We start from the raw sequence: 27454 nt of genomic DNA, 5'->3' as shown, positions 1-27454 counted from the left end.
GTTTATTTTCTTTCAAACAATATTAAAACAAATAAATTACTGTGCAGTTGAGTAACACAATGAGCACATAATACAGTTAACCTTTTAAAAGGCACTTCTGGTACAATTACTAAAGTAATATAGACAATTAGACAATTATTTGCTTTGACACTTTATTAGTTTGACCATTCATTTCAATTTTCTTTTAATGTTCTTCAGTGAATTGCTTCATTTATAAACATTTCAAAGTTCCATCATAAAATATGCCTAGATTAACTGACTTATCTTAATTCTATTTACTATTGAACCTATCACCAAAAAATCTAATTTAAAGGACATTTTAAAATGTTATCCTTTATTTGGGTACTAAACTAATCACTCCCTGACAGAGTCATAAGAAAGTGTTTGAAATAACCAAAAATAAATGAAGTGGAACTGGTGATATAAATCTTCTAGAAATAAAAGTTGGATAAGCCAGAGGTTTTTTGTTATTGACACTGTTTATTCTTTTTAAGTGATTTTGTTCTTTTATTATTTTTAATTATACAATTTTATATAGTATTCTTTTATTTTAAAATACTTTAAAGTGTTTTTTAGAAAACAGGCAGGGTCTAGTTTTTTAATAAAAATTATAATGTTGTTAGCTTCCCAATGCTAAGTCAAAATCAGAATACGTTCTCTAAAGAACATCCACGATTACTTTCAATTTTATCATAGATATACGTATAATCATAAGTATCAGCTCACCTGATTAAACTAATTTTCTTATAAAGAAAAACACCCTTCACATATCCTTATATAAAGATACTATTAATGTATATGATTAATGTTGAAACCTAACTAGCTGAACAAATGTTCAACAGATTTTGGACCCCATATTCTACATTTTCAAGTTCATAACAAAATTAAGAAATTATAAAATACTAAGTATAAAAATTATGTCATAAATTGAGAGCTATGTTGAATATGAAAGCTGAGATGATATCTTTCTTAATAAATGAAATATTATGAACTGCAGTACAAACAGTACATCTTTACCAGTTATTTATTTATTGATTTTTATTTTTATTTTTTAATTTTTTTTGAGAACACATGGACACAGGAAGGGGAACATCACACACCGGGGCCTATTTATCTATTTTTGAAATAGAGACAGGGTCTCCCTGTGTTGCCTAGGCTGGTCTAGAACTCCTGCACTCAAGCAATCATCCATCCTGCCTCGGCCTCCCAAAGTGCTGGGATTACAGGTGTCAGCTGCCATGCCCAGGCTTTACCAGATGTTTTTTTAAGTTAATATTAATTGCAGGATTTGATTAAAATATTCTGATACAATAGTCAAACTCATATTATTTTATGCATAATCTGAAAAATACCAGATGTAATTGACAGTAATTTTTAAAAATGTAAACATTTCCTTTCCTTTGTGTAGTTATGTTATTGTTAACTAAAAACAGTCCATGTATAAGACAAGTATGATTCCATCCCTTTCTGTGTAGTCATAAGAATAACCATAAGCAAAAGTTAAAATTACATTTCTTGATTTGTTTAAAAATGCAAAACAGATATTGAGAAGCCATCAACTGTGCCTGACATATTTTCTAAATTATTTTTGTTAATCAATTACATCAACATGATTTCATAGAGACCTAAAGATGCCACAGAGTAGTATGGCATATAGACTCCTCAGCTGAAAGTTTCTATCGTGGCCAGGTGCGATGGCTCATGACTGTAATCCCAGTACTTTGGGAGGCCGAAGCAGGCAAATTACTTGAGTTCAGGAGTTTGAGACCAGCTTGGCCAACATGGCGAAACCCCATCTCTATATAAAATACAAATCTTAGCCAGGAGTGGTGGTGTGCACATGTAATCCTAGCAGAGGTTGCAGTGAGCTGAAATGGCACCACTGCACTCCAGCCTGGGTGACAGAGCAAGACTCTGTCTGAAAAAAAAAAAAAAAAATCTCTATCATGTTAATATACTAAAATAAAATTTCCCTGAGATGAAATGTCTTGCTGGCCCACAGGAATAACTATAAAACTCTATTCAGATTTTAATTATAATGAATTATAATTTAATCTGACATCCACTTAAAGTAAGTGTTAATTTTTTTATCATCAGCTGACTTGTGCTAATATTTTTAAGTGGAATATTTCTAAATTTTTTTCTAAACCAATTTAATCAGAGAACTTGTTTAAAATATAACTTTCTAGAAACATACAAAGATGCACATGAGCAGCTACTTCAGCAATAACTTTCACGTTCTCTTCAAGTACAAAATCGCCGATTTTTATGCTCTTAAAATGTACTGACATTTAATTACTTCAAAAGTAGAGAAAAAAGCATTGAAAAAGTAAAAAATCTTTCCAAACACCTGTGTTGCTCATGTCAGAAGATTTCTACATTTTAAAGTTCAGGCAAGCATTAGTTTGAAAGATTTGCTCCTTTTCTTTCATTCATTTAACCAGGTTGGATATCACTCATGTATTTTTAGTTAGGAAGCCATTCACATGAAATAACTTCTCATTGAATGCTCTCAGAAATGCTGCTGAGATAATCTTCAGACTTCATTATAAAATTTGTCCATTCCTGACAAATTTCCTCCATTGAGAATTCTTCACCACCATATTCCAGAGGAAGAATGTCTGGGAAATGCTGAAGCAAGCTTTGTTTGTAGTTGTTCCCATGCATATGAATCTGAAATAGCCAAAACATTTTAGAAGGAATCCTCATTAGATGCATTTCTAGTGGAAAATCAACCTCATAAAACAAGGTATTCTAATAACTTCTAAAATAGGAGTGTATAAATAGATACCACATCCTTTATTCCTCTGGTTATGAATCTAATAATTTTACTTATGTTTAGGTTGTGTTACTGTGGATCGAATAACCTTACTGTTTCTTGGATTTGCATTCTTATAGCTTCATAAAATTCATAAAAAGTAATTTTCCTCTTTCATGAGTAAATTTTTAAAGATTAAATAAAGTTATTTTATAAATTCTATTCCCTTATGTGCAAGTGATTCTTACCAAACTAATACCTTGGGACTATTCTATACATGAAAAAAATGTACTAGCTGGTACTAATTCATATTAAGTAGAAGCATGTATCTGAGCCACAATTAAGTCTATCAGAAACAATTTATATGGTACAGTCGATGGATACTGTTGGTTAGTATAAAGTTAAGAGACAGCCAGGTGCAGTGGCTCATGCCTATAATCCCAACACTTTGAGAGGCCAAAGCAGGTGGATTGCTTGAGCTCAGGAGTTCAACACCAGCCTGAGCAACATGGCTGGTACAAAAAAAAAATACAAAAATTAACTGGGCGTGGTGGTGCAGGACTGTAGTCCCAGATACTTGGTGGGCTGAGGCAGGAGGATTGCTTGAGCCCAGGAGGTGGAGGTTGCAGTGAGCCAAGATCGTGCCACTGCACAAGGTGAGACCCTGTCTAAAAAAAAATAAATAAATAAATAGAATAAAAAAGTCAAAAAATTTTAAAAAGTATTAAAAGACAATTACGATGGTTGAGAACTTTAACTTTTCAAGTATTTTAAACTATAAAAATTGATCATAGAATGCCCTGAAGTTAAGAGAAAGCCATAGAAACTTGAACCAAAAGCACACCTGCTAAAATAAATAAATAACCTTTTTTCACTTTCTAGGGCAAAATGTTCCTCTATGTATTCAACAATCATTTAATAAGCACCTATTATGTGCTGGGATATGAGGTTTGATGGATGAAATGAGTTTCCTATACTCACTTAGGAAACTCACAAAGCCAATCTTTATTTTTTTCTGAAATATGTAAAATATTATCAGGTAATTGAGAAGAAATTCTATCTCATCAGGAAGGGGCAAAATAAGAAAATGTATGGGGCATTGCCAAAAAGTTGAAAAGGAAAAAAGTGGCTGGATCAGAGTTTTTTCCTCCCTATTTTGGCAAGTCTGTTTCCCGTCAACTAACTTTCACTGACATCCTTCCCCTAACTTCTCAAATTTTTACTTTTACTTCTTTTTTCTCCATATTCTCCTATTTCTTAGGTTCGGTTTATTCTTGTTTTTGTTTTTATCTAAAATACTACTCAAAATAGAAATGGTTATTTTTAGATCTCTAAGAATTAAACAGAGGGAAGCCAGCTATTATCAAGTTACGCTGAAGAGGGAAAAAAACGAACAAACAAAATTGATTCGTATAAAAATACTAGAATAAAAAGTAGCTGAAAGTGGCCATTTTTGCTAAAGCAGGCAATTTAAGGGTGGTTCTTGAAGACAAACAGAAATATCCACTGGATAACCTCTAAAGTAGCTCTAAGGTCGTAACTTTCTGACCAGGTATAAGATGTTATATTTTCTTAATATGAAAGAACGTCATTTCTAAAATTCCAAATGTGCTTTTACAGTTTATACTATCACTGCTGACATTTCAGTAATTTTTTAGATTTAAATTGGTAAAGCCTTTACAAATTGTTTTGTGTTCAAGGCATTAGATGATGCCAATGTTTGTCTAAATAGATGCTCTAAAAATTCTTCTCTTCAGATTAATTTAGAATGGTTGCCATTCTTGAGAACGCAGATTCTATTTTCAACCTTTCAAAAAGTCTAAGAGATACGAGATGCTTTTTCAGAGATAAGGCTCCATAGGTTAGGTAAATTAAAAAAAAAAATCCAGTATCTTTGCTCTAACTAGTGTGACATTAAGTCATATACCTCAGTTACTGTGGTTCTCAGTTACACTGAAACTGTTAATTAGGCTTCACTGTTTAAGAAAAATGTTTATTTTTATTTGCATTAATAATAAATTCACATGGTTACAAATCAAAACAAGATAAAAGATACACAGTGAGAGATCTTGTTCCCAAATCTATTCTCATCTACTGTAGTTCACACCTCTTCTCTTGTTCTCTATAGATATCCACTTATATTATTTTTTGTATATCCTTTTAATGTAAATTTATGAAATATATTCTTATTTATCCCCTTTGTATACAAAAGATAGCATGCCATAAACACTATTCCACATTTTATTTCAGTTTACAAAACATCCTGCAATCTCGTTGTTTTCTGTTGTGTAGATGTTTATTTAACCAATGCCCTAATGGTTAACACTTGCTGGTTTTCAGTCTTCTGCTGCTGTGGCTCCTCTAGTTTATGTAATTTTGTTTACGTACAGGTCATTCAAGACAGTGATTTTGATGTCTTTGCCACACTGCCCTCTACAGGAATATACCATTAAGCATTCCAACCAGCAGTGTACGAAAAGCCCAGTTACCCCACAGTCTTACAACCAATATACTTGATTTTTATAAATTAAAAGTAAATTTTAATTTACTTTTTTTTAGTTGGCTTGTTAGATAAATATTCAAAATATTGGGCTAATGATATAGATGGGCAGGTGTGAGGAAAGATGATAAAGCAATCCTTAAATTAAAAAGGGTTGGAGTGTTTGGTGTAGAGGAACACAGACTTGAATATGTTTTACTCACCCGTTCCTTAATTTTTTCAGTCAGGAATGGTTTGATCATGGAAAAGACAGCATGGAAAATTACTGGTTCATTTATCAAATGGATGCCACGAACTTTCAATGGAAATGAATCCTTTTGAAAATAAAAAAATCTTAATAACAAAACATAAATATTACAATCCGATACCTAATGTCAAGTTTCTTCTTTGAACACTTGCTAAACTTACAGAAATATCTAAAGTGTGTGATTTTTATCTTCAAAATTATTTATTCGATCAGCACAAAAGCCTGGCTTACAGTTCACTGTCACTAGATTAAGTAAAGATCTCTAAAACAGTTTCTCCGTATAGATTTGGCAAAGCATTTTACGAAATATCTGCACGCTTTCACCAGAAAATTCCTTTCCCATCATATATAGATGTTCTTTTAATGAACCGATGAGTCATTTGGAAATTTATATTTAACTTTTTCCCAAAAAATGTTTATTTTGAGAAAAAAAATCACAAATATTGAAAGACTAGCACAATAAACACACACTTTTAAACTTTGACATTGGTATATGTCTTTAATATCAAAGTAATATAGGTTTATTTAGAAAGTTTAAAAAGTTAAGAGTTGAAGGAAAAGGATAGTTTTCCTACCTACAAGTTGTGTTATTAATATGGAGACCTTTCATTCCAAGGTTCTTTTATGTGAAGTTCTTTTATTTTTTCCATGCATCGCTTTCAGAGATGTATTATTAATTTGGCGATTGTCCTTCCAAATCCCTTCTATGCATAATTTTCTTTTAAACATAATTGCTAATATGCTGTCTAAATAATTTTCATCCCGTTGTGTTCCACTGATATAATACAGCTTTTGCAAATATCATGTTTTATTATTGTTGCAAGAATCCATCAAATGAATGTACGATATTTTTAAGTAACCATGTTTCTATTTCCTGGACTAATAAACTATTTATTTTATTTCTTTACTGAAACTGATGCTGCAGTAACTGTATTTATGTATAGAAGTGGTAGTTATAAGCACAACTTTTACATTCAGGTGACCTGGGCTGGAATTCTCACTTCACTACTGACAAACTGTGTGTGCCTGGGCATCGCTATGTCACTTCTTGGATATAGTTTATTAATTGTAAAGTGGGAAAATACAATAGTCATACGTCATAGGCTCAGTGTGGACATTAAAACATAATGCATTTGAAACACTTAGCAAAGTACCTGGCACATAGTAAGCTATTATTATTATATGCAATCTTTAATATATTAAAGATTATTCCTTAGCTAGTTTCCCAGAAATAGAATTACTGAGTCAAAGATGATGACCACTTTAAAAACCTTTTGGAAAAAAAAGATATCAATATACACCTACCAAGACTTATGTGACATTTTATTGTGCCATTGCTATATTTTTTAATCAATTTTTAATTTAGGAAAAAAATTTAATGACAAAAAGATAAAGTCACCACATATTAAAATGCATAAATCCTCTCGTTACTAATTTGAACATATTTTTGCAGTTTGTTGCAACATTTTTTCTTTTATAAACTAATAACATTGTACTTCCTCTTAGCATTACTGAATTCTACATATCATTTCCAAAATTGAATTTAAATTTCTAATAAATGTACTTTTGCTTCTCTTTGTCTAACATATAACAAAATTTAAAAGTATAATTTGGAAGTATTATGCCTGACAGTTAAAATATACATTTACCGTAAGTACAGCAGCAATCTTCTTGGCTACAGATGGAGTGATTTGAAAAGCATGAGAAAACTGCCAACCTTCCAGATCAAAGATAGCCTTGATTCCATTCCGCTGAGTTTCTACCTCCTGTACAATAAGCTCGGATGTGATTAGACTTACTCGAAATACATCGTAAGCTGTAAAAACTTTGGGGTCCCAGTATGCTAAAAAAATAAAGCATATCATATCTTAGCATTGTGTAAAAAATCAGAAAGATTTCCAAAGGGAGACTAATTCATTTTAGGCTTAAAAGATCAGTTGAAATAAAAACATCTACAAAGATCATGAATTGATTAACAAATCCAACTGGAGTCCCAAGAACATGGGCCAGCTTCTCCCTTCCTCCTCAAATTCTAGCAAAGAATGGCTTTTAAAGAGTATGGGGGGAAAAGGAATGGATGCAGGCTGAATTTGACTGCAAGATGAAGTCACAAACTCACATAAAGATGGGAATGCCATTGTGTATGCTCCAAGCTCAGAGATTCTGGAAATGGAAAAGCAAGGGCCTGGATTATAAAGAGCAATTAGGGCCCCATAGTAACTAAAGAGGTTGCTACGGGAAATGCATGAGGAACAGACAGTCAAGTTGATCCTCTGACAGCCTTCCAGTGGTAAGTAGCACATAGCAGAGTCATGTCCCTGTAGGTGAGAGCAGGAAGTGAGGGCTTGGAAAAGAAGAGCCACGGAAGCACTTAGGTAGCTGCCCACACCAAAGAGAAACAGGGAGTACCTGTGCTAAGAGAGGAGTTACTGAGATTCTTCTTCACTCATCTCATCCCTTCCCACCACCCCTGGGACAGGCCACGCCATGCAGAAATGACAGTAATGGATGGACAAGCCGATAATCTTTTTTTAAAAGAATCTATTCCTTAAAAATTGGAATATTAAACACATCCATACACACAGAGAGAGGGAAACCAAACTCAATAGACAAAGGCATCAACTCAAGAAAGCAGGAGACACTAAAAAACATAATAGAAGCCAGGCGCAGGTGCAGTGGTAGGTGCCTGTATTTCCAGCTACTCAGGTGGCTGAGGTGAGGGGAGGGGGGACACTGAAGCCCAGGAGTTCAAGTCCAATCAGGGCAACACATAGCAAGAACCGGTCTGTAAAAAAAATTTAAAGAATTTTTTTAAAGAAGCATAATAGTTTCAGCAGGGGGTGGGGAGAATACTGTAAGCTATTATTATAAGAACAGGCTATTATTAAAAAGACTCCATTGAGATCTTAGAAATAAAAAGATAAGTTTTTTAAAAAACATTCATTGATGAGATAAATGCTGGAAAAGACAAAGCCAATTGAGGAAAAATGGTTTGGAAGATCGAGCTGAAGAATTCTCTCAAATTTGGCACAAAAGAGCCAAGAGTTGACATGTATGAATAAAAAGGTAAGAAACACATGCAGCTGGATCCAGAAGTTTCAACATCCAACTAATAAAAGTTCTAGAAGGCAGTAACAGAAAACAGAGGAAAGAGAAATCATAGCAATACAGAAAAGTTCTCTGAAGCTGAAAAAAAACATGTAAGCCTTCAGACTGAAGTGCCTAACAGGATGAATGAAAAAGAAAAAAAAAATCACAACTAAGCAATAGTAAATTTTCAAAAAATAAAAATAAAAAATAAAAGTTCTGGCACGGGGAACTGGATAGAATGGTGGCACCATTTATTTATTTATTTTCAACTTTTATTTAGATTCAGGGGGTGCATGTGCAGGTTTGTTACCTTGGTATACTGCTTGATGCTGAGGTTTCAGGTGTAAATGATCTTGTCACCCAAGTATGTGAGCACAGTACCCAATAGTTCATTTTTCAACCCTTGCTCCTCTCCCTCCCTCTCCTCTCTTGTCGTCTCCATCCAGTGTCTACTGTTCCCATCTTTATGTCATAAATACCCAGTGTTTAGCACCTACTTATAAGTGAGAACATGTGGTATTTGGTTTTCTGTTCCTGTTTTAATTCACTTAAGATAGTGGCCTCCAGCTGCATCTATGTTGCTGCAAAGGACATAATTTCATTCGCTTTATGGCTGTGTAGTACTCCGTGGTGTACATGCGGTACCATTTATTGAGATGAGAGACCTGTTTGGGTGGAAAAGATCATAAGTATGGACATGTTAAAATGGTGACTGTGAGACATCCAACTGGGTGCAGCTGGAATAGGAGCTAGCTGTGTGGGTCTGGATCCTCAAGGAAAAGATGGGAGTGAAGATACAAATCTGGGGGTTGTTTGTGCCTACATGATGATCCACAACAGGGATTGTCTCAGAGCTATGTTTTTCTCTATCAAAGCAGAGAGATAAAGTAGTATAAAAAGAAAGGCTGAGGCCAATGTCCTAAAAAAATTCAGAGTTTAAAGGATGAGTAGAAGAGGAAACGACAGAAAAAGAGATTAAGGAGGAGCAGCCAATGATGTCAGAGGAAAACACCAAGAGAACATGGCATCAGAGAAGCTAAGGGAAGAGGATTTTTCAAGAAAGAGGAAGTGATTCACTGTGTTGAGAGGTTAAGTGAAACAGGACTAAATATGTCCATTAGATGTGGTGAAAAGAAAGTCACTAATGATTGGTTACGTTCATTTCAGCAGGGATGGGAGTGAAATCAAACTAGGGTTGGCTGAGGAGGAACTGTGAGAAAATGTGGATGGTGGGCATCACTAACAAAGAGGGGAGATGGATGTAATGAAGGAGGGAGAGTTTTGTGGAACCAAGGAGGAGTTTTTGTTTTGTTTTTGGTGGCTGGCCCTTAACTGATTTAAATGTTAACCGGTAGCATGTAGTAGCAAGAGAAAAGTTGAAGATCTAGAAAAAGAAAGAATAAACAGAAATATTCCTAAGAAGGCACAATGGGATTGCTATTTTTTTTTAATTTTTTTTCTGTCATATTAATGGATCCTTTAGGAGGTGTGTTAGTGTTTTTTAAAAGCCTCAGATTTCTGGCTGGGCATGATGGCTCACGCCTGTGATCCCAGCACTTTGGGAGGCCAAGGTGGACGGATCACTTGAGGCCAGGAGTTCAAGACCAGCCTGGCCAGCATGGTGAAACTTCTCATCTGTACTAAAAATACAAAAATTAGCTGGGCATAGTGGCGCACGCCTGTAGTCCCGGCTACTTGGAAAGCTGAGGCAGGAGAATCGCTTGAACTCGGGAGGCAGAGATTGCAGTGAGTCGAGATGGCCCACTGCTCTCCAGCCTGGGCAACAGAACAAGACTCTGTCTCAAAACAAAACAAAACAAGACAAAACAAAACAAAACAAAAAAACAAGCCTCAGATTTCTCATAAGAATTTGAATAACCAACCCATGGATAACCCAGATCAAAAATACTATACTAACTTCAGACATTGGCTGAATGCTATATTGATTTTTTAAAAAAGCAGAACAAATGAAGTTTGCCAATCAAAAAAATAGTTAATATCCTACGTTCTGAGCCAACCAACATAATTGTTTGACCTACAATGGCTAATGTGGTAGCCATTAGCCATATGTGGCCATTCAAATTTAAATTAAAAATTTAGTTTCACCGGGTGCAGTGAGTGGTTCATGCCTAGAATCCCAGCACTTTGTGGGTCTGATGGCGGAGGATTGCTTGAGGCCAGGAGTGAGACCATTCTGGGCAACATAGTGAGAATGCATCTCTAAAAAATAAAAATAAAAAAACTGGCTGGGTGTGGTAGCACATGCCTCTAGTCCTAGCTACTCCAAAAGCTGAAGTGGGAGGATCACTTGAGCCCAGGAGTTGAAGGCTGCAGTGAGCTATGATTGTGCCGCTGCACTCTAGCCCAGGTGGCAGAGCAAGACCCTAGCTTAGAAAAAAAAAAATCTGTTTCTTAGTTGCAGTAGTCACATTTCAAGTGCTCAATAGCCACATGAGAACAGTGGCTATTGTAGAACAGTTTCATCATCATAGAAAGTTCTATGGTACAGTGCTGGCTAGAATTTAAGCTCCATTGAGGCAAAAGAAAAATATACCTTATATTTTGAATTCCTTCTCCAGTGTCTACTTAACATGTGTTGAGTGCTTTTATGTACCAGGTAATGCTCTTGTTATATTTTAGATAGACAGACTGATTGATTGATTTAATGCTTACAGCAACCCTATGTGACAGCTTTTCACTGTGCCCATTTTACAGATGAGAAAATGCAGTTACAGCTACATAGTGTTTCACACAGCTAGAATGTAGCAGAGCTGAGATTCCAATCCAGGTCACATGCTCCAGAACCTGTATTCACAAGAACTAAGCCACAGTCAAAACTTCACATTCACTGTTAAATTTTACTTTTGCTGCTGGGATCTCAAAAGACATAAAATTATATCCTCCAGCATGTTGGCTGATAAAGGTCAAAACTTAGCTTCACCTTGGGTTGCCCCGCCCGCATGGAGGAAAGGGCTGTGTGCATTTTCTCATTGCTTTTACTGCACAGAGATGGTATCTAGAGGAGGTGGTTATGCTAAAGTCTAAGGAAAAGTTCCACCACAGATTTCCTTCTTTAGCTCCTCCCATTAATTCAATTAAATTTAGAAAAGTTTTCATTTTACTCATAAAACTTTCTGAGTTTCTCCCTTTCATCCTAGAATAACAGAACATACAGGAGATTTGCAACATACCTTCCTGTTCTGACCATGACTAAATTACATATTTTCTTGATTTTCAAATCTCTTGAGTTAAACAATATACTTCTAAATTAATGTGCTACATGAGGCCCAGAAAAATACCCTTACTGGTTCAGTGTTAAGGTATTTATGATCAGACCTGCACCTCTGCTTTCTCACTATCAAGGTGTCACTTTTACTTCTTCACCTGCCTCAGTCAGTTTATGAACAAACTAGAAACAATAAAATCTAGCCAGGCAATGCAGAACCAAGACATTTACAGAAATAATTAGCTGCAGGTTTCAGTTTTATGTTTCTTGGATCCCTGAGTAGAGTTGCCAGGTAAAATATACAACACTCAATTAAAGTTGAATTTCAGATAACCAGTATACAATTTTTAACATAAGGATGCCCCATACATACTTAAAAAAACTATTTGTTTTTTATCTGAAATTCAAATGTAACTGGGCATCCTTTATTTTCATAACATACAGGTTTATTTCCTAAATGAAACATAGGTACTTTGTTAAATCTCGCAAGATTACCCCTAAGAAGCTCAAGGAACTTCATTGCTATGAGCTCATTCAATTTTCTCTGACACTGGTGCAGCAATGAAAGAACAGAAAGATCCTGATGTCTGTTTTATAGATGGGATTTCATGATTAACTCAATTCTATTTGACACTTAAACTAGGGCAAAAAAAAAAATTAAAAACAGCCCCAAATCATTTTATTCGATCTTCCAATATCCTTTAAAAAATTAAATACAGTATCTTCTTGCAGTATAGCAAGCAGTTGAGTTATAGGCAGGTATCTTATCTATAAGCAGGGAAGAAATGCAAATCTTTAAAGATTTTAAAGATTTTAAATCTTTAAAGATTTTAAAGATTTTAAAGATTTTAAATCTTTAAAGATTTTAAAGATTTTAAATCTTTAAAGATATACATGTTTCTGTAAAATTATAATTCAAAAATTCTGGTCATGAAATGTTGGTTTATCTTTGTCCTTCAACTGGGCCATGAGAAATTCTGGGAATAGTGTGAGTCCTTCTCCTGTGCCTGCCATTTTTAATCACATGCAGGTCTGAGGGAGGACAGAAGTTAGAGGTCACCAACTGCTATGGTCTGAATGTTTGCATCCCCTCAACAGTCATATGCTGAAATTCTAACTCCCAAATTGATGATAGTAAGAAGTGGGCCGTTTGCAAGATGATGAGGTCATGAGGATGGAACCCTCATGAATGGGATTTGTGCCCTTATGAGTCCCGAGAGAGATGCCTTTTCCCTTCCAACATGTGAGGTTAAAGTGAGAGATGTCACCTAGGAACCAGGTAGCAGGCCCTCACCAAACACCAAATCTGCCAGTGCCTTGATCTTGGATTTCTCAACCTCCAGAACTGTGAGAAATAAAATTCTGTTTTTATAAGTCACCCAGTCTATGGCATTTTGTTATAGTGGCCTGAATACACTAAGACACCAACCTACAAGAAACACTAGCAACACCTAATAGAAAAAAAGAGGACGCAATGAGAATAAACAGGAGTTAATGGAATACCGTGTCTGCAACAGCTCCCAGAGGAGTTGCCTTTCCTCTGCACCCTCCTCCACCCAAGAGAATGAGCCTCTTGCTCCTCAGCCTGGGGCATTTTCGAACTAGTCATTCACTCACTCATTCCACAAATATTTAGTGACTACCTACCAAGTACCAGACCATATTTTCAGTGCTTGGGATACACCAGCAAACAGAGCAGATAAAATCCACAATCTCATGGAGTTTACATTATAGCCCAGAATTCTGGTTGTTTTTTGTTTGTTTATTTGTTTGTTTGTTTTTTTGAGATGGACTCTTGCTCTTTTGCCCAGGCTGGAGTGCAATGGCGCAATCTTGGCTCACTGCAACCTCTGCCTGCCAGGTTCATGCAATCCCCTTGCCTCGGCCTCCCGAGTAGCTGAGATTACAGGCATGCACCACCACACCTGGCTAATTTCTGTATTTTTAGTAGAGATGGGGTTTCACCATGTTGGCCAGGTTTGTCTCGAACTCCTGACCTCAGCTGGGATTACAGGCATGAGCCACCATGCCCAGCCAATAGTTCAGAATTCTTATTTGCACTTCCTACTAAGCATTTTTGAAACACTTTTCCATGATTTTTTAAAATATTCTCATACTATTTATCTTCACTATTTTCCTTGCTTCTTATCTTGTACAGTTGACTGCATGGAAGAATGGAACTAGGATTTTCGCTTGCATCTGTTAATTTTCTCACAACTGCCAAAGGGTTATTATATTTGGGGGACATTAAGACCTAAATTAAACCTAAGTTAAAACCTAAAATTTTAAATTAAAGCCCAAATTCCTAAAGATGAACACATTGAAGCTTTCTATATGGTATTCAAGGAAGAAATGGAAGAAAAAGAGAAGAGGAGAGGGGAGGGAATGAACTGAACTGGAGGAGAGGAGAAAACCAAGAAGAGTCGTGTATGACTTACCGATTCTGTAAATAAGAACTTTGCTGCCAGTGGGATCCCTGGATCTCAGGACTCCATGGTAGCCAGCCTTTAGGAGGCCAATAATACTTCTAGGGTGTAGATCTGCACTTATTTCTGGACATTCTGCTCTCCACTTATAATAGTTTTTTAGTAACTGAAAAACAAAATTAAAATTGTCTACAAATGGCATACATGGTAATGATTTTGTAAAAATGGAAGAAAAGCTTTGGCATTGTGTATAAACTTTGCCATCCATTATGTCAAGAGTTTAATCTGGGGTATCTTTTTACCTGTGAAAACTGAAAGTTCCCTTTATCAAGGACCTGAGGTGACAGGGGTTAATCACGAATTCAGAGCTGAGCAATTTGCATCCACCACCCGTGGTAGATATCCTCCAAAGACAGCCACCAATTCCTCCCCTCCTGATACCCATGCACCATCCTTCCCATTAAGAGGTGGCATCTATTTGCTTCACTCCCCTTGAATCTAGGCTGGCCTTCCACCTTGCTTTGATCTAATATCAATTGGCAGAAGTGATACTGTGTGGGCCAAGCTTTAAGAAGCCTGATACCTTCTGAATTTACTATTTGGGATCCAGACATTATGTGAGATTACTGAATGATAGCAACTCATGTGGAGAGAGGCACGGAGGTTGAGAGGCCATCCTGGATAGTGTGACCTCAGCCAAGTTCCCATCTAATGCCATGTGGAACAGAGATGAACCACTCCCACTGAGCCCTGCCCAAACTAGTGATATCAAAACATCAAAAACAAATAAATCATTGTGTTTTAAGCCACTAATTCTTGGAGTGACTTGTTGATCAGCAACAGAAAACTGAAACACCACCTTTAGTATTTTTTGAAATAAGGAAGTACAGAAATCAATCAAATGAGTTAGAAGAGCCCAGGAGCAGTATACTTGGATACTGGATCTTGTCAAAATACGGTTTGAAGAAATCCCACTTTCTTTCCAAAAGAACCACCAGAAATGGCTAATCACATACGCAAACAATACAAACACTACCAGCATATTGTGGGAAATACTAAAGCAAATTTATGTATTTAAAAATTATTATATTTATATTTTAATTTCCCTCTTTATGATTTTTGGCACTCAATTTTTCACAAGTTAAAATATATTTGTTTTTAGTTTAAAGAGACTTATTAACAATGTGAGACTGCAGTGCAGAGAAAATGACAGATTTTATATTTGAAAGTAATTGGAATAAACAAGGTAACTATAACCACAAAAATAGCAATGATCTGGAGGAGAAACTACAAACAACAAAAACTAGAGAGGGAAATGCTGAGCCTTGGAAAATGTTAATGGCTGGGAATGGCTGGAGGAAGACAAACTGGGTGGACCTGAAGAGAACCAGCACTGGTAGACGAGAGGGAGGACAGTGCCATCTGTGTTGCTCTGCTCCACTCACCTCCATCTCTGATTTATCCCCCTGTCTTTCTCTGTCTGTCTGTCTCCCTCTATTTCATTTCTGTATTTAATAAACCTTTAACTTTGAAAAAAGAGAGAATGTTGCTAAGAGTTAAATCCAAGAGAGGAGTAAGAAAGAAAAAAGTCAATTTGCCAACAAAGAAATAATTGGTGACCCAAATAGCAGTTTCCAAAAGCGGTGAGAACAACAGGCACATTGTGGATCTTAATATCTTCATTCTACTCTATAAGGTGAATTTCTCTCCCTCCTCCAGTCTTAGGGGGTACCAGAATAACTGTTAATAGTATTTTACAATGCTTTTTTACTTTTCTGATAGTTTCCTCAGACATAAAAAGTCTTTTTCATTCCAATTCAAGCAAAACGCTGGAAACAGCATATTAGTAACTATATAATGTTTTTCTTTTTCCTGTGGAATGATAAAAATTGTGGCTTCATTAGAAGGGATCATTAAGGTTTAATAGTGGCAGTGTGCTCAGCTTATTCATCTCTGCAGAGTGCTGCACACCCAGGAGACAACAACACGTGTTGAATGAAAGAATAAATTAAGTCATGAGTAAACCAACTGGATCCACACACTTGAAAAACTGACTTCTGTAAAGAGGCACAAATTACCATCTTGCACAATTTTTGCAAACTGAAAGATCTAAACCTGGAACTTTGGTCATTACTTATCCACTGATAGATAAATTCACAGTAAAGTTGTCATAAACAAATTATGTAAATAAACTGCTACTGAGCAATTCTCAAACAAACCACCCTATGTCCACAACAACAACAAAGAAGTGGCTAAAAATAAATATTCATTATTGGAAGGTGTCTGTTTTGCAAACATTAGAAGTAAATAAACATTTAAAATGTTATGGGTTAACTATATTTTGTAATAGAGTAGGTTTCTTCTTACATGTTTCACGTACTTTGTTTTTTTGTTTTGTTTTGTTTTTTAATTATTATTATTATACTTTAAGTTTTCGGGTACATGTGCACAATGTGCAGATTTGTTACCTATGTATCCATGTGCCATGTTGGTGTGCTGCACCCACCAACTCGTCATTTAGCATTAGGTATATCTCCTAATGCTGTCCCTCCCCCCTCCCCCCACCCCACAACAGTCCCCGGAGTGTGATGTTCCCCTTCCTGTGTCCATGAGTTCTCATTGTTCAATTCCCACCTATGAGTGAGAACATGTGGTGTTTGGTTTTTTGTCCTTGCGATAGTTTACTGAGAATGATGTTTTCCAGTTTCATCCATGTCCCTACAAAGGACATGAACTCATCATTTGTTATGGCTGCATAGTATTCCATGGTGTGTATGTGCCACATTTTCTTAATCCAGTCTATCATTGTTGGACATTTGGGTTGGTTGCAAGTCTTTGCTATTGTGAATAGTGCCGCAATAAACATACGTGTACATGTGTCTTTATAGCAGCATGATTTATAGTCCTTTGGGCATATACCCAGTAATGGGATGGCTGGGTCAAATGGTATTTCTAGTTCGAGATCCCTGAGGAGTCGCCACACTGACTTCCACAATGGTTGGACTAGTTTACAGTCCCACCAACAGTGTAAAAGTGTTCCTATTTCTCCACATCCTCTCCAGCACCTGTTGTTTCCTGACTTTTTAATGATGGCCATTCTAACTGGTGTGAGATGGTATCTCATTGTGGTTTTGATTTGCATTTCTCTGATGGCCAGTGATGATGAGCATTTTTTCGTGTGTCTTTTGGCTGCATAAATGTCTTGAGAAATGTCTGTTCATGTCCTTCACCCACTTTTTGATGGGGTTGTTTGGTTTTTTCTTGTAAATTTGAGTTCATTGTACATTCTGGATATCGGCCCTTTGTCAGATGAGTAGGTTGTGAAAATTTTCTCCCATTTTGTAGGTTGCCTGTTCACTCTGATGGTAGTTTCTTTTGCCATGCAGAAGCTCTTTAGTTTCATTAGATCCCATTTGTCAATTTTGGCTTTTGTTGCCATTGCTTTTGGTGTTTTAGACATGAAGTCTTTGCCCATGCCTATGTCCTGAATGGTATTGCCTAGGTTTTCTTCTAGGGTTTTTATGGTTTTAGGTCTAACATGTAAGTCTTTAATCCATCTTGAATTAATTTTTGTATAAGGTGTAAGGAAGGGATCCAGTTTCAGCTTTCTACATATGGCTAGCCAGTTTTCCCAGCACCATCTATTAAATAGGGAATCCTTTCCCCATTGCTTGTTTTTATCAGGTTTGTCAAAGATCAGATAGTTGTAGATATGCGGCATTATTTCTGAGGGCTCTGTTCTGTTCCATTGATCTAGTTTCATGTACTTCGAAACAAAATAAGAACCACCATATTTGGAGCACTTTTATAGGGTCTAATGCCATCTTTTGAATTCCTCCTCACCATCACCCTGAGAAGTAGCTACTGTTGTGGCATTATAAGAATAAGAAAAGTAAAGCTCCGGCCAGGTACAGTGGCTCATGCCTGTAATCCCAGCACTTTGGGAGGCCAAAACGGATGGATCACGAGGTCAAGAGATCAAGACCATCCTGGCCAACATGGTAAAACCCCACCTCTAAAAATACAAAAATTAGCTGGGTGTGGTGGCACGTGCTCAGGAGGCTGAGGAAGGAGAATCGCTTGAACCTGGGAGGCAAAGGTTGCAGTGATCTGAGCTGAGATCATGCCACAGAACTCCGGCCTGGCAATAGAGCAAGACTCTGTCTCAAAAAAAAAAAAAAAAAAAAAGTAAAGTAAAGCTCTGAGAAATTACACATTTGTTTAAAGGCAATAACTATCAGGAGCAGAGTAGAAACTGAAATGGACACATGAAATGAAAAATTTTATAAAAGAAGCTGCATTTAGAAATTAGCAGGGAGGATCTATGGAATTTGGAAAGCTTTGGGAAAACCATAAAGATAATTAAAGCATAAAAAGCTTACCACATGGAACAAAAGTATAAGGAACTGGGCTATCACTTGATAGAAGGAATTCATGAGACTGTGTAGAACAGGCAGAGAAGTGAATGGTTAGCTGTTTTATATGCTTGTTGTTTTAAACATAAGAGGCAAGGGCAGTGTATTTGAGAGCACAGGCTCTCTCCTGAGCCCAACACAAGTTCAAATCCCTGCTTCAACACTTAATAGCTACATAATTTCAGACAAGTTACAAAAATCACAAGCATTCTTGTACACCAATAACAAACAGAGAGCCAAATCATGAGTGAACTCCCATTCATAATTGCTTCAAAGAGAATAAAATACCTAGGAATCCAACTTACAAGGGATGTGAAGGACCTCTTCAAGGAGAACTACAAACCACTGCTCAACAAAATAAAAGAGGATACAAACAAATGGAAGAACATTCCATGCTCATGGGTTGGAAGAATCAATATCGTGAAAATGGCCATACTGCCCAAGGTAATTTATAGATTCAATGCCATCCCCATCTGCTACCAATGACTTTCTTCACAGAATTGGAAAAAACTACTTTAAAGTTCATATGGAACCAAAAAAGAGCCCGCATCGCCAAGTCAATCCTAAGCCAAAAGAACAAAGCTGGAGGCATCACGCTACCTGACTTCAAACTATACTACAAGGCTACAGTAACCAAAACAGCATGGTACTGGTACCACAACAGAGACATAGATCAATGGAACAGAACACAGCCCTCAGAAATGATGCCGCATATCTACAACTATCTGATCTTTCACAAACCTGACAAAAACAAGAAATGGAGAAAGGATTCCCTATTTAATAAATGGTGCTGGGAAAACTGGCTAGCCATATGTAGAAAGCTGAAACTGGATCCCTTCCTTACACCTTATACAAAAATTAATTCAAGATGGATTAAAGACTTATATGTTAGACCTAAAACCATTAAAATCCTACAAGAAAACCTAGGCAATACCATTCAGGACATAGGCGTGGGCAAGGACTTCATGTCTAAAACACCAAAAGCAATGGCAACAAAAGCCAAAATTGACAAATGGGATCTCATTAAACTAAAGAGCTTCTGCACAGCAAAAGAAACTACCATCAGAGTGAACAGGCAACCTACAGAATGGGAGAAAATTTTTGCAACCTACTCATCTGACAAAGGGCTAATATCCAGAATCTACAATGAACTCAAACAAATTTACAAGAAAAAAACAAACAACCCCATCAAAAAGTGGGCAAAGGACATGAACAGACACTTCTCAAAAGAAGACATTTATGCAGCCAAAAAACACATGAAGAAATGCTCATCATCACTGGCCATCAGAGAAATGCAAATCAAAACCACAGTGAGATACCATCTCACACCAGTTAGAATGGCCATCATTAAAAAATCAGGAAACAACAGGTGCTGGAGAGGATGTGGAGAAACAGGAACACTTTTACACTGTTGGTAGGACTGTAAACTAGTTCAACCATTGTGGAAGTCAGTGTGGCAACTCCTCAGGGATCTCGAACTAGAAATACCATTTGACCCAGCCATCCCATTACTGGGTATATACCCAAAGGACTATAAATCATGCTGCTATAAAGACACATGCACACGTATGTTTATTGCAGCACTATTCACAATAGCAGAGTTGGAACCAACCCAAATGTCCAACAACAATAGACTGGATTAAGAAAATGTGGCACATATACACTATGGAATACTATGCAGCCATAAAAAATGATGAGTTCGTGTCCTTTGTAGGGACACGGATGAAACTGGAAAACATCATTCTCAGTAAACTATCGCAAGGACAAAAAACCAAACACCGCATGTTCTCACTCATAGGTGGGAATTGAACAATGAGAACTCATGGACACAGGAAGGGGAACGTCACACTCCGGGGACTGTTGTGGGGTGGGGGGAGGGGGGAGGGACAGCATTAGGAGATACACCTAATGCTAAATGACGAGTTAATGGGTGCAGGAAATCAACATGGCACATGGATACATATGTAACAAACCTGCACATTGTGCACATGTACCCTAAAACCCTAAAGTATAATAAAAAAAAAAAATAGATGGAAAAAAAAAAAGAAACCCTACAAGCCAGAAGAGAGTGGGGGCCAATATTCAACATTCTTAAAGAAAAGAATTTTTAACCCAGAATTTCATATCCAGCCAAACTAAGCTTTATAAGTGAAGGAGAAATAAAATTCTTTACAGACAATCTGAGAGATTTTGTCACCACCAGGCCTGCCTTACAAGAGCTCCTGAAAGAAGCATTAAACATGGAAAGGAACAACCGGTACCAGCCATTGCAAAACATGCCAAATTGTAAAGACCATCAATGCTATGAAGAAACTGCATCAATTAATGGGCAAAATAACCAGCTAACATCATAATGACTGGGTCAAATTCACACATAATAATATTAACCTTAAATGCAAATGGACTAATTGTCCCAATTAAAAGATACAGACTGGCAAACTAAATAAAGAGTCAAGACCCATCAGATGTGCTATAGCACATCTCACATGCAGAGACACATATAGGCTCAAAATAAAGGAATGGAGGAAGATCTACCAAGCAAATGGAAAGCAAAAAAAAAGCAGGGGTTGCAATCCTAGTCTCTGATAAAACAGACTTTAAACCAACAAAGATCAAAAGAGACAAAGAAGGCCATTATATAATGGTAAAGGGATCAATTCAACAAGAAAAGCTAACTATCCTAAATATATAAGCACCCAATACAGGAGCACTCAGATTCTTCAAGCAAGTCCTTAGAGACCTAGAAAGAGACTTAGACTCCCACACAATAATAATGGGAGACTTTAACACTCCACTATCAATATTAGACAGATCAGTGAGACAGAAGGTTAACAAGGATATCCAGGACTTGAACACAGCTCTGCACCAAGCAGACCTAATAGACATCGACAGAGCTCTCCACCCCAAATCAACAGAATATACATTCTTCTCAGCACCACATCGCACTTATTCTAAAATTGACCACATAATTGGAAGTAAAGCACTCCTTAGCAAATGTAAAAGAACAGAAATCACAACAAACTGTCTCTCAGACCACAGTGCAATCAAGTTAGAACTCAGGATTAAGAAACTCACTCAAAACCGCACAACTACATGGAAAGTGAACCACCTGCTCCTGAATGACTACTGGATAAATAACGAAATGAAGGCAGAAATAAAGATGTTCTTTGATACCAATGAGAACAAAGACACAACGTACCAGAATCTCTGGGACACATTTAAAGCAGTGTGTAGAGGGAAATTTATAGCACTAAATGCCCACAAGAGAAAGCAGGAAGGATCTCAAATTGACACCCTAGCATCACAATTGAAAGAAATAGAGAATCAAGAGCAAACAAATTCAAAAGCTAGCAGAAGATAAGAAATAACGAAGATCACAGCAGAACTGAAAGATATAGCGATACAAAAAACCCTTCGAAAAATCAATGAATCTAGGAGCTGGTTTTTTGAAACGATCAACAAAACTGATAGACCGCTAGCAAGACTAATAAAGAAGAAAAGAGAGAAGAATCAAATAGACACAATAAAAAATGATAAAGGGGATATCACCACCGATCCCACAGAAATACAAACTACCATCAGAGAATACTATAAACACCTCTACACAAATAAACTGGAAAATCTAGAAGAAATGGATAAATTCCTGGACACATACACCCTCCCAAGACTAAACCAGGAAGAAGTTGAATCTCTGAATAGACCAATAACAGGCTCTGAAATTGAGGCAATAATTAATAGCCTACCAACCAAAAAAAAGAACAGATCGATTAACAGACAAATTCTACCAGAGGTACAAAGAGGAGCTGGTACCATTCCTTCTGAAACTATCCCAATCAATAGACAAAGAGGGGATCCTCACTAACTCATTTGAGGCCAGCATCATCCTGATACCAAAGCCTGGCAGAGACACAACAAAAAAAGAGAATTTTAGACCAATATCCCTGATGAACATCGATGCAAAAATCCTCAATAAAATACTGGCAAACCAAATCCAGCAGCACATCAAAAAGCTTATCCACCACGATCAAGTTGGCTTCATCCCTGGAATGCAAGCCTGGTTCAACATACACAAATCAATAAATGTAATCCATCACATAACAGAACCAACAACAAAAACCACATGATTATCTCGATAGATGCAGAAAAGGCCTTTGACAAAATTCAACAGCCTTTCATGCTAAAGACTGCCAAAAAAAACTAGGTATTGATGGAACGTATCTCAAAATAGTAAGAGGTATTCATGACAGACCCACAGCCAATATCATACTGAATGGGCAAAAACTGGAAGCATTCCCTTTGAAAACCAGCACAAGACAAGGATGCCCTCTCTCACCATTCCCATTCAACATAGTGTTGGAAGTCCTGGCCAGGGCAATCACGCAAGAGAAAGAAATAAAGGGTATTCAATTAGGAAATGAGGAAGTCAAATTGTCCCTGTTTGCAGAAGACATGATTGTATATTTAGAAAACCCCATTGTCTCAATCCAAAATCTCTTTAAGCTGATAAGCAACTTCAGCAAAGTCTCAGGATACAAAATCAATGTGCAAAAATCACAAGCATTCCTATACACCAGTAACAGACAAACAGAGAGCCAAATCATGAGTGAACTCCCATTCACAATTGCTACAAAGAGAATAAAAGACCTAGGAATCCAACTTACAAGGGATGTGAAGGACCTCTTCAAGGAGAACTACAAACCACTGCTCAACAAAATAAAAGAAGACACAAACAAATGGAAGAACATTCCATGCCCACGGATAGGAAGAATCAATACCGTGAAAATGGCCATACTGCCCAAGGTAATTTATAGATTCAATGCCATCCCCATCAAGCTACCAATGACTTTCTTCACAGAACTGGAAAAAACTACTTTAAAGTTCATATTGAACCAAAAAAGAGCCCACATTGCCAAGACAACCCTAAGCAAAAAGAACCAAGCTGGAGGCATCACACTATCTGACTTCAAACTATACTACAAGGCTACAGTAACCAAAACAGCATGGTACTGGTACCAAAAGAGATATATAGACCAATGGAACAGAACAGAGACCTCAGAAATAACACCACACATCTACAACCATCTCATCTTTTGACAAATCTGACAAAAACAAGAAATGGGGAAAGGATTCCCTATGTAATAAATGGTGCTGGGAAAACTGGCTAGCCATATGTAGAAAGCTGAAACTGGATCCCTTCCTTACATCTTATACAAAAATTAATTCAAGATGGATTAAAGACTAAAATGTTAAACCTAAAACCATAGAAACCCTAGAAGAAAACCTAGGCAATACCATTCAGGCCATAGGCATGGGCAAGTACTTCATGACTAAAACACCAAAAGCAATGGCAACAAAAGCCAAAATTGACAAATGGGATCTAATTAAACTAAAGAGCTTCTGCATGGCAAAAGAAACTACCATCAGAATGAAGAGGCAACCTACAGAATGGGTGAACATTTTTTCAGTCTACCCACCTGACAAAGGGCTAATATCCAGAATCTGCAAGGAACTTAAACAAATTTACAAGAAAAACAACCCCTATCAAAAAGTGGGTGAAGGATATGAACAGACATTTCTCAAAAGAAGACATTTATGCAGCCAATGGATACATGAAAAAATGCTCATGATCACTGGTCATCAGAGAAATGCAAATCAAAACCACAGTGAGATACCATCTCACGTCAGTTAGAATGGTGATCATTGAAAAGTCAGGAAACAACAGGTGCTGGAGAGGATGTGGAGAAATAGGAACGCTTTTACACTGTTAGTGGGAGTGTAAATTAGTTCAACCACTGTGGAAGACAGTGTGGTGATTCCTCAAGGATCTAGAACTAGAAATACCATTTGACCCAGCCACCCCATTACTGGGTATATACCCAAAGGATTATAAATCATGCTGCTATAAAGGCACATGCACACATATGTTTATTGCGGCACTATTCACAATAGCAAAGACTTGGAACCGACCTGAATGTCCATCAATCATAGACTGGATTAAGAAAATGTGGCACATATACACCATGGAATACTATGCAGCCATAAAAAAGGATGCATTCATGTCCTTTGCAGGGACATGAATGAAGCTGGAAACCATCATTCTCAGCAACTATCACAAAGACAGAAAACCAAACACTGCATGTTCTCACTCATAGGTGGGAATTGAACAATGAGAACACTTGGACACACAGTGGGGAACATCACACACTGGGGCCTGTAGAAGGGTGGTGAGCTGGGGGACGGATAGCATTAGGAGAAATACCTAATGTAAATGACAAGTTGATGGGTGCAGAAAACCAACATGGCACATTTATACCTATGTATCAAACCTGCACGTTGTGCACATGTACCCTAAAACTTAAAATATAATGAAAAAAAAGAACAAAAGCAAAAACAGGCCATTTTCAGTTAACTGGAAAGAAATTTTGAAATTTTACATGTATATAAAAGATTATTAATCACACTTATAATTAAATAAATGCATATTATAATAACAATGAAAAAGTATATCTCTTCTAGCAGGTTTATACACAAATCGTGTTTGATAATACAGTGTGGGTTATGGAGGAAAAGGCAAAATCATGTAATATCAGAGTGATGAGTGATAGAGCTTTTTTTCTTTTTCTTTTTCTTTTTTTTGAGACAGGGCCTCACTCTGTTGTCCAGGCTGTGGTGCAGTAGCACAATCTCGGCTCTCTGCAACCTCCGCCTCCCAGGCTCAAGCGAGTCTCCCACTTCAGCCGCCCAAGTAGCTGTGATTACATGCACGTGCCATCACACCTGGCTAATTTTTGTTATTTTTTTTGTAGAGATGAGGTTTCACCATGTTGCATAGGCTGTTCATGATCTCCTGAGCTCAATTGATCCACCATCCTCAGCCTCCCAAGGTGCTGGGGTTGCAGGCCTGAGCTACTGCAACCTTTGGAAGGCACTGAAAACTCTTTGGAAGACAGTTCGTTATATTACTCAACACTGAAAAATACACATCTAATTTCATCCAGCAATTTCACCGGTTGAATTTATCCTGTAAATTTATATTCCTATTTATGCACAAAGTATAAGGACATGAATAATGCCCAGTCAGTGATGGAAGAAACCACAGCCGCCTTGTTGACTGCATCTTGTGTACTACTAGGCAAATTGTAGAGTCCAAAAAATAATTGTTGAATGAAGGAATGAACAGCAATAAGCCCTAAGTCCAATAACAGGTTAGATAAATTTTAATATAGTCTGATATATCCATCCAGTAGAATAACAGCAGCCCAATAAAGAGTAAGATGGATGTATACCAGTTGATATGGGAGGCTCCTAGTTCAAAGACAGGCAAGAAAGGCAAAATAGAAATCACACACAAACATGCTTGTGCAAGCTCAGGCTGTCTAAAAAGATAAATGAGTAACACTAACCAGCTTCTGGGTATGTGACTGACAAACTAAGGTTTGAGGTAGGGAGCTTTTTTCCTTTAGAAAGTTACTGTTAGAAACTTACTTTTCACGTTTTAGGATTTTGTGTTACCTAGATTATTTTTACCATAATTTTACTTAAGTTAAAAACAACCTCAGGCTGCTCTGTCTCTATGGAGTAGCCATTCTTCTGTTTCTTTACATTCTTAATAAACTTGCTTTCACTCTAAAACAAACAAACAAGAGAAACCCTCAAAAACCTCATACTGAGACACACTGGAATTTTGTACTATAATCTTTCCTGCTAGGCAGCTATGTGACACTGAACAAATCACTTAGAGAAAGGACTAGATCTGGTCGAACTGCTGAATGCTTACTGTGTGCCGGGCACTGTGCTGGGCACAGCTTGTTCTGTTAAACTGGTTAATGTTCAATCTTCGCAAACAATCAATGAGACAGGCATTTCCATCATTATTTAACAGATAAGGACGCTGAACCTAAAGTGATAGAACTCAAGGTCGCATCCCTCTTTCTGATTCCTATCTTTCCATCACCTCTTCTTTCAATGAGCTGTAACATACCGGAAACACAAAAGAACTGCCCGACTACAACCCAGACTCGAAGTATACTGGGTTGCTTTACTGTCTCGACACTTAACTGTTACTAGTAATAATACTATGTTGCTACTATATGGCTTCAGAACTTCAGTTTTACCAGCAATTTCATTTCCCCGCTACACGTAGTTAATCTAGTCACGTGTGATAAGTCTGAGCTTCCAACTTCTAAGCTGTTACTTTGTTTTGTACCACAGGCTTTCCTACAGGGAGAGGAAGGCATGTCCCCCAAACTTTGTAGGTTCAGGAGACTCATCTAGTGCAGGAGTTCCCCATGCTTGAGATCAAATGGGCCATTATCCCATGACTCCAAGGCTTTCTAGGTTTGTCGTTTCCATGACCCAGAGAAACTGGAGGACCAGCTCCGGATTCTCGGAACATCTACAGCCTCAGCGCCCACGCCGGGTGGTTAGGGGCGCGTTACCTGCCAAGGTCCTGCCTGCACCTTGGGCTTCGGCAGGGGTCGGATATCCGGGGTCGTGGGGCGGGGGACGGGGCGGGTGAGGTGCGCACTGCCCAGCGCCCGGGACACGCACGCTTACCCGCCAGGCCAGGTCCAGATCGAAATCCCGGGCGCGCAGGAACCGCAGCAGGAAGGAGTCGGTGAGCGGCAGCGGCGCGAGCGGGACGCCGGCTTCCCGGGCCCGGCGCCGCAGCGCCGCCAGGCCCGGCTGCAGCAACGGCGAGTGATCCGGTAGCGCGTTGAGCTGCGGCCCCGCCGAGGGCTGGGACCGCGCCTCTGCCATGCCCGCCGCCGCCGCTGCGGCCGCAGCTACCC

General features: G+C 37.6%; 1 protein-coding gene across 6 annotated transcripts; it reads right to left on the bottom strand.

The window, feature by feature from the left end:
- On the bottom strand, positions 1–27454 carry TTPA (alpha tocopherol transfer protein). Of its 6 annotated transcripts, XM_055286245.2 has the most exons (6): positions 27219–27422; positions 14260–14413; positions 10275–10391; positions 7155–7348; positions 5462–5572; positions 1–2673 (listed from the first exon to the last, which is right to left on the bottom strand). In XM_055286245.2, exons 1-6 carry the CDS (start codon positions 27420–27422, stop codon positions 2500–2502), a joined length of 954 nt encoding a protein of 317 aa, XP_055142220.1. In that variant the 3' UTR covers positions 1–2499. The 6 variants fall into 6 exon arrangements, with proteins under 6 accessions (XP_055142220.1, XP_055142221.1, XP_063499344.1 ...); XM_055286246.2 differs by lacking the exon at positions 10275–10391 and having other exon boundaries at positions 27219–27454; XM_063643273.1 differs by lacking the exons at positions 1–2673; positions 10275–10391 and adding an exon at positions 3190–3426.

Source organism: Symphalangus syndactylus, chromosome 7 (assembly GCF_028878055.3).
Source record: "Symphalangus syndactylus isolate Jambi chromosome 7, NHGRI_mSymSyn1-v2.1_pri, whole genome shotgun sequence".
Lineage (NCBI taxonomy): Eukaryota > Metazoa > Chordata > Mammalia > Primates > Hylobatidae > Symphalangus > Symphalangus syndactylus.
The sequence above is the reverse complement of the archived record's forward strand: the minus strand, read 5'-3'. Positions and strand labels throughout refer to the sequence as shown.